The sequence below is a fragment of the Clinocottus analis genome, unplaced genomic scaffold (assembly GCF_023055335.1).
Source record: "Clinocottus analis isolate CAN_PGR_092001 unplaced genomic scaffold, fCliAna1.0.p SCAF_4, whole genome shotgun sequence".
Classification (NCBI taxonomy): domain Eukaryota; kingdom Metazoa; phylum Chordata; class Actinopteri; order Perciformes; family Cottidae; genus Clinocottus; species Clinocottus analis.
The window spans coordinates 19,127,006-19,139,020 of NW_027176153.1; the positions used below are offsets into that span (position 1 = coordinate 19,127,006).

General features: G+C 45.0%; 2 protein-coding genes across 2 annotated transcripts; both read right to left on the reverse strand.

Moving 5' to 3' along the window:
- Positions 1–2,684: 2,684 nt before the first annotated feature.
- On the reverse strand, positions 2,685–3,862 carry mipb (major intrinsic protein of lens fiber b). Its single transcript, XM_068597248.1, has 4 exons — positions 3,503–3,862; positions 3,136–3,300; positions 2,963–3,043; positions 2,685–2,870 (listed from the first exon to the last, which is right to left on the reverse strand). Exons 1-4 carry the CDS (start codon positions 3,860–3,862, stop codon positions 2,685–2,687), a joined length of 792 nt encoding a protein of 263 aa, XP_068453349.1.
- A 3,233-nt stretch (positions 3,863–7,095) lies between these two features.
- On the reverse strand, positions 7,096–10,582 carry LOC137800783 (aquaporin-4). Its single transcript, XM_068598126.1, has 6 exons — positions 10,481–10,582; positions 9,446–9,637; positions 8,661–8,822; positions 8,410–8,574; positions 7,816–7,896; positions 7,096–7,319 (listed from the first exon to the last, which is right to left on the reverse strand). The coding sequence occupies exons 1-6, from the start codon at positions 10,493–10,495 to the stop codon at positions 7,107–7,109; spliced, it is 828 nt and encodes a 275-aa protein (XP_068454227.1). The 5' UTR covers positions 10,496–10,582; the 3' UTR covers positions 7,096–7,106.
- Between the last annotated feature and the right edge of the window lie 1,433 nt (positions 10,583–12,015).

The window sequence follows — 12,015 nt, forward strand, 5'->3', positions numbered from 1 at the left end:
ATATTATTTCTCGGAGTGTTGTGGAATTGCAGTATTTGAGGTTTACGAATCTGCTGCCGGCAACCTGGGGAGTCACAGGGGAGTCACAGGGGAGTCACAGGGGAGTCACAGGGGAGTCACATGAAGCCTTCTCCTTGTGTCACCGAGAGAGTTCACACTGATGGACGTAGGAAAGCGTTGAGGTATCGTGCTAACACCATAACCTTTGACCTTTGTTGACCTATGACGTGCTATACTCTCACTTTCGTGACTTTTTCATGTATACTATTTTTGTGATTTTTTTTTGCAAGCAATATTGTGGTCATTTATAGTTTATTATATATATATATATATATATATATATATATATATATATATATATATATATATATATATATATATATATATATATATATATATACTTTTTTTTTTACACATAAGTTGGCTTTTTATGACCTGCCTTATTATGTCTTTTTTATAAATTTCTATGACTTACTATACGATGACATACCATAACACACTATACTATGACTATACTATACTATAACATACTATACTATGACATATTATAGCATACTATACTATGACTATACTATACTATGACTATACTATACTATAACATACTATATACTATGATATTTTTAAGGTATTGGACTTCACTCGGCTACATCTGTCTCTGTCCCACCTGCCATTGAACTTATATGATAAGTCACATTGTTCATTCATGTTATTGTCAACAAATTCCATCTGGCTCTGAGTTTATTTAAGTTGTAAATCTTTAAAAACAGTACGGACAGTTCACCCACAGCAACAGTGTGGCTCATTGATGTGTTTATACAACAAAAGCAGCTCTGCGGCTCAGAGGAACTACATGACAGCGGAAGCAATACATTGTTTTTCATGGGATGTGTTCACAATAAGAACTTGTTTTTATTATTATCAGGTAAACATTATCGTATTCCTTTTTTTTTTTAACATGCTGCAGTGTATCAGCTATGATTTAGTGGAAGGTAAATGAGTGTGTTTCTTATCAAACACCAGCGAGAGTCCACTTTTGGGTGAACCCTGTCTCACTCATTTACAACCCTTCCCTTATCTCACTATACACCTAACACTTCTCTAACTTCTTACAACTTTGATTTTCTTAAAGCACACTGAGCTATTTAAAAATAGTTTATGTTGCTTTAACTAATTCTAATATTTAATGTGAGAGCTAATGTGATGAGCTCTTTTCGCCCTCTGCTGGCCAGAATGGTGAACTGCAACCTCACAATGTGCGAAATGTAAAGGAACAAAAAAATGGACTCAAACCACCGTGCATCAAGTCTTTCATGTTTATTATCATTGAAATGTTTATTGAAACGCCTCGTGCTCCCAGTAAGGATCAAATAATAAAAGGAGACTCAATGTAAAGCTTGCACAGCCGATCTGCAGTGAACAGACCCAAAGTCTGGGACACAACATTTCCTTTGGATTGCGCTGGTTCAGAACAAAAAAAAAGCAGATGGTTTATGTAAAAATGAATATATCATAGCAAATACCATAGTGAGGGGAGGAGAAATGATCATGTCTTAAAAATTGATGACAAAATGAGCACAGGTATTGGTACGAAACAGGAGCGGGGTAATGAAAATAAAACAAAAAAAAAAGTAGTGTATCTGCAATCTTGATCTCTCACACACACACACACACGCACACACACGCACACACACACACACACACACACACACACATACACACACATAAACACGTATACCCACTAACTTGTAAACACACTCATACTCACAAGCAGGCGCACACACACACGCTCACTCCCACGCACACACTTGCATGCACACACACACACACACACACACACACACACACACACGAGCTGCAGAGGTATCCACACCCACAAACACAAACCCACAGATAAAATGTAGTGATGGAAAATAGTGAAACCCTGTAAAATGTGATGGTATCATACATCCACGTCTTGTGTCTGAAGTGCGGAAAACAAAAGTAACTTTAAAAAAAAAAAAAAAATGGAGATGAATTCAGATGAATATTGGAAAAGCATGCCCATCTTCACTGGTCTTACCCAACTTGAAACGACCACAAACCCAGAGTGTTGCCCTCTCTACCCAAACCCCAACCCCCACCCCTTTGCTCCACCCTCACCTGCCTCGATGCCCTCTTCCCCTTCTCATATCACACCCACACCCCCGCCCTCTCATTCTGTTCTCTTACCCCCCCCCTCCCCCCCACTCCCTCTGCTCACTTTCAGGGTGCTCCTCTGGGTCGCAGATGAAGGCTGAGAGGAGGAAGCGTGGCGGGACGGGGACGAGGCGGCTGCTGGTTCAGGCTCTGGTCACCATATATCAAAAACACAATGTCCAGTTCAGAATACAGAGTGAGGACTTGGGAGGGGGTGTGGGGGGGTGGGGGAGGAGTCTTGTTGTGTGTTGAGGTTAAAGGTTGTGAAACCTGTCTGTCTGTGTGTCGTTTTTTTTTTCTTCTTTTTTTCTTTTTTTTTACAGCGGCATTGGAAAACAAATCGTATCGCGTGTTAGTCTAGATGTGAGTATTTGGGTTAGTAGGTTTTTTTTTTTGCGGTGTTGTGTGTGTGAAGGCATGGAGGTGGAGGTTGACGTAGCTCAGGGCCGTGTCCCTCATCCCTCGGCCCCAGTCGCAGAAAGGGGAGGTGGTGGGGAGTGCAGGGGGGTTTATAGGGCTTGCGTCTTGAGCTCGATGGGCTCCCCGCGGGTGTCCTGCTGGGTCTCGCTCTCTGGGGGCCGGCTGCCCTTCAGCGTGGCCAGGCGCTCGGACAGACCCCTCATGCGCGGGAAGAGCATGAAATCGTACAGGAGGGCGCCCATGGCGCCTCCTATCATCGGCCCGACCCAGTACACCTGCAAGGAGCGAAACACCGGTCAACACAGTCGTTGGGACATTCGTCGGCCCCTGCCTCAGATATCTACAGTTGCACTGCGGGGGGTCTCACCCAGTGGTTGATGAAGTTCCTGAAGAGCAACGCGGGGGCAAAGGACCTGGCGGGGTTCATCCCAGCGCCGGTGTAGTACATCTGCAACGCGAGAGACGCTTGTTACCGCATGGTGCGTCACAAAAATGGAGCTGTTATTCGACGTCTACGTGTTTTCTCCTCGTGCGCCTCACCCCCATGAGATGTCCAATGGTGACAGAGAAGCCGATGGACAGGGCGGCAGATCCCATGCGTCCGTTTCTCCTCTCGTCGGTCACGGCGAAGATGCACACCACGAGCTGCATGGTGAGGAAGACCTCCACGGTGGTGGCCATGCCCAGACTGATGCCCGGCTGCAGCTGGAGACACACAGGTGGATGGAAGAAAAATGTTTTTTAAGAAAATCTCACGGATGTTGAAAACATAAGCTGCTGAATTTCTCTTTTATTTAAGTATACGTACAGCATTAGCTGAACCTGAATTCATCACACATTCCTAAACTAGCGTGCCGTGTGTCCCATGGTGCGTTGCCGAACTTGTGTTTTCTCAAAACATCCTTACCGTGTTCATCGCCATGTTGCCCCTCATGTTTCCAGGCGTGACCCCGTACAGCACGGCGGCCCCGGCGACAGCGCCCAGGCACTGGGCGACCATGTAGAAAACGGCGCGGAACAGAGACAGCTGTGAGCCAATAAGGTAGGCGAAGGTGACGGCGGGGTTAATGTGGCCGCCGCTGATGTGGCCGATGGACTGAATGAGAGTGGCGGCCGCCAGCCCGAAGCACAGGGCCACGTGAAGGACGTGGTGGGGCCCGGTGGTCCAGCGCAGGGCGGCGCCCATGCCGAAGAACACAAAGAACATGGTGCCGAAGAACTCGGCGAAGACGGCCCGCCAAAAATTCATGGACCGGAACTCCCACATGGTGACTGTTCACTTGATGCTCTCCACCAGACGAAGAAGAAGACTCTTTTACAGAAACAAAAACAGGGTCTCTTTACCTTTTTCAGCCCCCCCCAAAAAAATAACAAAACAAATCTTCCTTTTGCAGTCAGCTAACTCGGCTGACTGGGAGAAAAAAAAAAAAAAAAAACCCACTCGGTTCAAAGACAAAACCGGATTTCAGAACGTCAACGGACGAATCCACCCAACGGGTCTTTTGCCAAGCCGTGAACTGGGTCGGTTAAGTCAACTCAGCTGCGCTCGCTTGCCACCTCTGTCCACCTGTCGCAAAGACATAGGTGTGAGATAACGTGGGAGTGTGGTCGGAGAGCTCGGCTGTCAAGAGGAGGTGGGCATCAATGCTGAAGGGATGTTTCTGAAGTAGAGACGGGGATAGACAGAGTGTCCGGTGGACCTTTTAGCCTCTCTGACGGAGGGGAGAGGGCCAGACAGGGGCTTTATAATACCCCCCCGGGGGCCCCAGGTGACGCCATAATCCCCCTGCAGGGCCAAGGGCGGGGGGGGACAGCATTGCTGGTCATCCTAAATCAAACAAACTTAACCCCTCTGTCGCCCCCACAGCGAGGCCGAAAGAGAGGCAGAGCGTCCGAGAGAGAGAGGGACAGATGAAGCGAGAATGAGTGGAAATCCAATGCGAGACATTTAGCGCAAAGGAGAGAGTTTTTGGGGGCTAAAGAGTCAGGAAGTGCTGTATTTTATATTCAAGAGGGAGGGGGGGGGGGCAAGAGAAAGAGCCGCAATGAAGAGCAGCTGGAGCCGAGCGGAGAAACTTTTACTTTGGGGCGTATGTCATTTGTTGAAATTTCATAACTGTCATAATCAGGGGACTCAAATGCTGATGGACAAGGACAGAAACATGCACGCACACACATACAGACACACAAACACACACACACACACACATAGACATACACACACATGCAGATAATACAGTTGGGGCCCCAGACGGAAGTGCCCAAAGCTAACAGCGATGAACTGACCCATACACTGAAAAGCCTGACCCGGTGAAACCATTGTCCGCGGGCTACGTATGGACAGAGACGAGGAAAAAAAAAAAATACATATTAAACTAAAGCACAGAAGTTACAGCTAACGAAGCGTTTTTTCTGAAATTTGCAACGGTGTGTGTGTGTGATAACATTTATGGCTTCTGTGTGTTGTTCTGAAAGGGAAAGTCCCACCAACAGGCACAGCCTTTAAAAGAGGAGTGGGAATGTCAGCAGAGGCCCGTGATCACCGACACTGAGGCCTGAACTTGACTTTGCCTCAGAGCTCAGAGTCGGCGGCCGGCGGCGCTGCAGCTGCACCGCCGCCGTCGGTGTGGTGCAGACACGACGGCGTGAAGCAGAGCCCGAAAAAGTGTGCAGAAACACAGATGAACCAACATTCACATAACGCAGCAGATTCTGTCTTCTGCTGCGACAAAAGGCTTCTAGAAGGCACTCGGCCGAGGTTTTGCATTACGGGTGCGTGTGCGTGTGCGTGTGCGTGTGTGCGTGTGCGTGTGCGTGTGCGTGTGCGTGTGTGTGTGTGTGTGTGTGTGTCTGTGTTGCAGGACGACATTCGACCGAAGCCGTGAAAATTCTGTGCGCGCACACGTGTGTGTGGAGCTGGGGTAAAGTGAGAGGTGCAGCAGGAGTGTGTGTGTGTGTGTGTGTGTGTGTGTTTGTGTGTGTGTGTGTGGGGGGGGGGGGTACTAAGCAGAGCAGCACCCGGGGCATCGCGCTGACCAGTGGAGAGCCATCACTGTTGGGGGGGAGCAGAGGGATGAATGTAGAACGCTGCGTCGGCCGTTCCTGACTCCCTTTTATATGTTAGAAAGAACACACACAATGCAAAATGCTGGCGGCACTGTGGCAGTTATAGCTATTGTGCACGTTGTGTGTGTGTGTGTGTGTCTGTGTAAATAGTTTGTGTGTGTGTGTTCAAAGTACACTGCTTTAATGATTGCTAACATGATTTATTTTAGACCAGCAGTCAAATCCAGATAATACAGTGTACATTATATTCAAATATAATAATATACTTTTTATTTCAAGATACAGTTCATACAAATAGAAGACAACAACTTACTTATAACAAGTCATTAAGGACACAAGTATCTCAAAAAACAAATAAAAGCCCATCTTCTTGCATTGTTAAATACTAGTATTATTTAAATAATAGTATTGAATTTATTAAAAAATGTAGAGTTTTTATTTTTTATTTGGGTAAACCGACCCTTTTAAACGCACGTAAAACATATTTTCACACAAGACAAACACGCCGATGATACCGAAAACACACACCATAGGATTTATAAAGGTTTTGTGAAGAGAAAAAGTCTCTCTCTCTCACACACACACACACAGACACACACACACACACACACACACACACACACCTCATATTCATTTCATATTACAAAGCTTATTTCCACTGAACGTGTTCTTTCTTTCGAGCCATTAGAGGTGAAAAGGTCCATTTCATTGTGAATGCGAGAGAAGAGACAAACATGCACAGACATGAGAGACGCGTTTGAGAGCATCATTCTACCCACAATGCAGTGCGAGGGCCTCTTTAGCATTTCAAAGCATTCACAGACGCATGAATCTGACAATGGCAAAACATAAGGGGGGTTTTCAGAAGGGCTTGAAATGAACCTCCATTATACATTTTAATGATGTGCAAATTTGAACGTAACAATTGGATCTCACAACATCGGCTCAACCTTTACTTACACTATGAGGCAGCACAACCGAGACCTCGCATGTAACACTCATCTGCTTTTACAAAGCAGCGCTCTCTTCACGTGTGCGACAAAAAGCAACAAGGAAAAATATTCACGTTCAGCCAAAATGCGTCGCGTCCAGAACACGCTGATGATGTTTGAGGGGACAGAAGACTCACTGAAACGTGCCGAGGAAACACACATTTATAGCAATAAACCTTCTTTTTGTTAATGGATTTTATTGACGCCGGAGCAGCGTGTGAGTTTTTTTGCGGCCTCTTGAAAAGAAGCTGCAGACACACGACGCTTCAAGAAAATGAAATCGTATGTGAAAGCAATATGTCAACGACCCAAAATGATTTTTTTTTTAAATGCAAAAGTGAGACTGTATAGAAGAAAAACAAAGATGTGACGATCACCAAGTTGAATTTATGAGCATTAAACATAACTTTAAGATGACTGTTGGCTACGTTTGGTGTTTTCTTGCATGAGTCCTCAGTTGTTGTCCTGTTTGTTGGGCTGCTTGGCTCGGGCGTTCTGCGTGACGGTGGACAGAGACGACCCCGTCATGCTGGCCGCCTCCACGATCTCGATGTCCTTGCAGGTCAGACACGCCACCAGCTTCTGCCGAGAGGCGCTGCGAGCGAAGAGGAACTCGTGGGACACGCCGCCCAGCATCGCCCCCGCCACCGGGCCGATCCAATACACCTGGAGGGGTCGAAGGAAAAGATGGAGATCGAAGAGATGCGTACAGACAGAAGGATGCTTTTTACAGTATTCTGGATGGTGCGAGACGAGTAGACATCTTTATCAAATATTAACTTGACAATATTAACACTTTTATAGTGTTGGGAGTAATGGAAAAGTCATAATTTAGTACGGTATAAACATTTTGTGAAAATAAATTGTACAATAGGTCACTAAGACTGGCATTAGATGAAAAGACGTCCTAGTATTGGATTAAAATATAGTATAGTTTAGTAATAATAATAATAAATAGTATGTGGTAAAAAATAGTAGTAACAGTATAGTATGCCATTGAAAAGTAATCCAAAAGTCATTTTCGTAGGCCATACAAATGTTTAAAAAAGGATTAGTATAGTATGAAATACTGGCTTAGTACAGTTTGCCATAAAAGAGACATACAAAAAGTGAAACTGATTAAAATGTGTGTATGTATGTATATATGCAGACGCTCTCTCACCCAGTGGTTTTCCCAGAACCCCGTGATGATGGCTGGACCCAGAGAGCGTGCAGGGTTCATGCTCGCGCTGGAGAATCGAGCCTGACCGTAAGAACAACAACACAAACACAAATTAAAAACAATTTCCCTGAAAAAAAAAAGTTTCTTGTCATTGCTTATTTTTTCCTGCTTTAATCTAATATTCATGCAGAGTCTCTTCCTCTCCATTGTTTGGCTTCCTCAGTGTTACCGTCACAGCGCGGATAAATGTAAACATACTGCAGTGTCTCTCACGGTTACAGTTACATTGTATCTGAAAGGCTTTAGTTTAGTCTACTTTAGTCTGGCTTGAGTTTAGTTTAGTCTGGTTGGAGTATAGTTTAGATAAGTCTGGTTTGAGTTTAGTCTGGATGTGTAATTTTCTAATGTGTTTAACCCATCCACTTATTTTGTCACCGTTCCCAGAACACCAGTGAAAACCATCTGAACAGACTTGTGTCCGTCTGACCTGCATGTCTTTGACATGCTTTGGCTTAAAGTAAAACGTTTGACTGACGTTTTCGAAAAAATAAACTTCTTTCTGAGAGACAACTTCATCATGGCCGCTCCTCTCACCCCTATGAGCACTCCAGCAGTGTGAGCTAATCCGATGGCCAGGACTCCTGGCTCTGGGCTTTCCCTCCTCCGCTGGTCCTCCACGGAGAACACCGTGAAGACCAACTGGAAGGTGCACAGCACCTCGATGCCCAGAGCCTGGGCGGCGGTCACCTCCATGGGAACCTGAGCGAGGGACGACGGGAGTGAGGAGAGAGGAAGAGGAGCAGGAAAAGAAGATGTAAAGAGCGTCTAAAACTCTGAGGACCGACCTTGTTGACGAAGTGTTCTGCGGTGGTTTTGACCGGCAGGGCCAGGTACAGGGCCCCGGCTGCCAGAAAGGCCCCCAAACACTGAGCAGCGACATAAACTACGGCCCTGAGGACCTCCAGACGCCGCGTGGCCAACAGAGCCAGAGTCAAGGCAGGGTTCACCTGAAGAAGAAGAAGAAGAAGAAGAAGAAGAAGAAGAAGAAGAAGAAGAAGAAGAAGAAGAAGAAGCTTGTTCACTATTGTATTCTATATATGATTCTTAATACTTCTATTTAAATATACAATTAAACAATATTTTACATTTGAGAAGAAGATGAGATTATAACATACAGTGTATTGTCAGTGACTTCCCCTCTAAAACTTCCCAGATGGTTTTGAGACTTAAGAGTTAAAAGTATGTTTAAAGATTAGAGAAAAGAAGAATATAATGCAGATATTTGATGCAGAACTTTGTAAACTTTGTCAAGATTTATCTTGCGACCTTTCCAATATGGACTAAACTACCTGACTGTGTGTAAAGCAGTTAAAGCAAACCGCTAAAACCCTAAACCCCTCATTTTAACCCCCCTTTTTTTAAAATAATGATTATAATACATCCAGCATGATTCTGAACAAGATTTGCCAAAAATCCATCCTCGAGCAGTGCCCAAGTTTTTTCAACCCCATGGTTCAGGGCCTTAACAACATTCCCCAGTGACGGGCTACATCACCGCCAGCAAAGAGAAATCAATCAGGGGGCGAAAAAATATACAATTTAATTGAATTTGTGGCTATGAGACGTTCACCTGTGCGCCGCTCGTTTCTCCGAAACACTGTCCGAGCGCCACGATGGACACGCCGACCGCCACGGCCGGGTATAGCGGCCCCGGGGAGGCGCCTCCGGGGCCGGGCACAGAGGCCCCCAGGATGGCGCTCACGAGCACCAGGGTGCCGAGCAGCTCCGACAGGATGGAGCGCCAGAACTGCCGACTGCGTAGCTCCACGGAGAAAGGGGACACACACAAAAGGCGGCCTATATTTAGATCACCAAACATATTTTTCAGTCATGCATCCGTCTTACTGCTGCTGCTATCCAAAGCTGCGAGAAATAATGACACACGTGGCAATGACAACATTAAAATAGACATAAAGAACACTTACACTAGATATTATATCTAACACAAACAAGCCAACGCCGAGCCAGCAACCTGTATTTCAACACTGTTACACGTTTTCTTTCAATCCTTTTATTTTCAGTTTATACAAGTTACACATTACCTTAAACTAGACAACAAAAAACGGAATGAATAAAAAATAATACACAACCAACTATACGAACAATCAGACAAGGATAGAAAACATGAACATACATCAGCATCCTCCATATTGAAGCTACTTTAACAATTATATATATATATTCATGAATGTTGTGCACATCGGCCCTCAGAAGCCAAAGTGCCAACCTCTCATCCTGACCACCATTTTATTGGCAGTTTGTACATGCCACTTGTTAAATGACACATTCTCTTAATAACCATATGTATTAATTGTCCTAAAATGATAACGTGTCATAACTATCTGGTGGTTCTGCAGTTTTGCACAAACAGTTCAAACTGTCACAAATACATGACGTTTGTTAAATCAGCTCTTTTTTTTTTTTTAAATGTATGACTTTATGACTTGATTTATTTGATGTGACATTATAATGTGTAACCTACATCTAAACAGACGCATGGAGCGTCTGTAGCGAAACGCTCATTTCCAACACCTGGAGGCTTTTTATTTATGTAATCAAAGTTATGAGGGACTTAAAGACAAAGCACATAATATAAGATTCTTACCTCCCGCCACGTCATTTTGACCTTAGTGTGTTTTCTCTCTGTATATCTGTCCGTCCGTCCGTGTTCAGCTCTCAGGGTCTGAGGGCTTCAGGGTCTCTGCGACATCACTCATTAACTTGTAGAGTCTGAGAGATGCTTTGATCGCCCCCTCCTCTCCTCTCAGTCTCTCTCTCTCCTCACCCTCTCCTCTCCCTCCTCACCCTCTCCTCTCCTCTCTCAGGCCCCTGAGTCTTCCTGCGCATAAGCCCTTAAAACAATGTCTGTCCAAGGTTGCACGTGTGTCCCCCCCCCCACTCCCTCGAGCCCTCCCGATGCTCCTGCAACACGTCCTGACGACCTTGAGCAGTTGAAAGCATCTTCAGGAAAACCACGAGGAGCCTTTCACTCGTCTTCCAGCTGAAGTGATTGCGGCCTCTTCAGGGGACATGAAATGATGTAACCGTCACGGAAAAGGACTGAAATCACAATTACAGGCATCGCCGCCAAAAGTGGGTCATTTAACGTTGATGCGTTCATCAGGTTCACGTGTCGTCTGTCCGTTTGTGTTCCTGTACAAGGAGCTCCAACTTTCAGCCAGCTTCCAAAAATATATTTACAATAATGTAACATAATACAACCAAGTGTCTACAGTGATTCACAGCATATTACAGCATTAAGTGCAGCCTCTACATACCACAACGTATGACTATGAATATCACTGGCCTTAAAGTCCAGTGATATTCTCAAAACCACAGCTAACAATATATTATCTTCCACAGGAACAATGTATTACTTTTTGAGTCATGTTTGCTCAGTTTCATGACAAATTACCTGCAAAAATAATAACAATCAAATCAGCTTTGGCTGCACTTTGTGTCAGCTGCTGATTAGTAAGCAACTCCTAAACTAAGATGGTAGACATTATACTCGCTGATAGTCAGCATGTTAGCCTTCAGCTACGTGCAGCCTCACAGAGCTGCAGACTGTTGTTAAAGATCTACTTCCTTCCTTCTTAAATCCTTTCCTACGATGCCTCGACAGTGAGGAGGATAGAAACAGCCTCATCCTCTGAAGACGTGACGCATGCGAGCCGCTCGAGCGGGCGGTGACGTTAACCTGAAGGTGTCGGTGGCTCGGCCTGGTGTCTCGAGCGTCGGAGCACCTGGCACCGTTTTGCTCAGCCTGATTTTCATATCAATTATAGGAGAAAGGGGCCATTAGTGAGGAAGGCAGGGGAAAGGAGGGGGAGTCTTTCATGATGCTGTTGCCATAGAGCCTATTGTGATGCAGCATCTGTGCAGGCTTTTTATTTTCACTCTTTGATATCTAACAAACACCTTGTGAAGACGTTTCGTCAAACAAACAGAGTTAAAACGGTTTATAATATATATCAATATATACATCTAAATAAATGATCTACTGGTCACTCCCCTGCACATCCCTCATATGTATGTATATAGAAATAATATTCCTCTCTGCAAGTCACGGTCGCGTCGCACAATCTGCAATTTTGCAAATGTGTCCCAAAATTATTTATTTTTTTCCTTCACTACAAT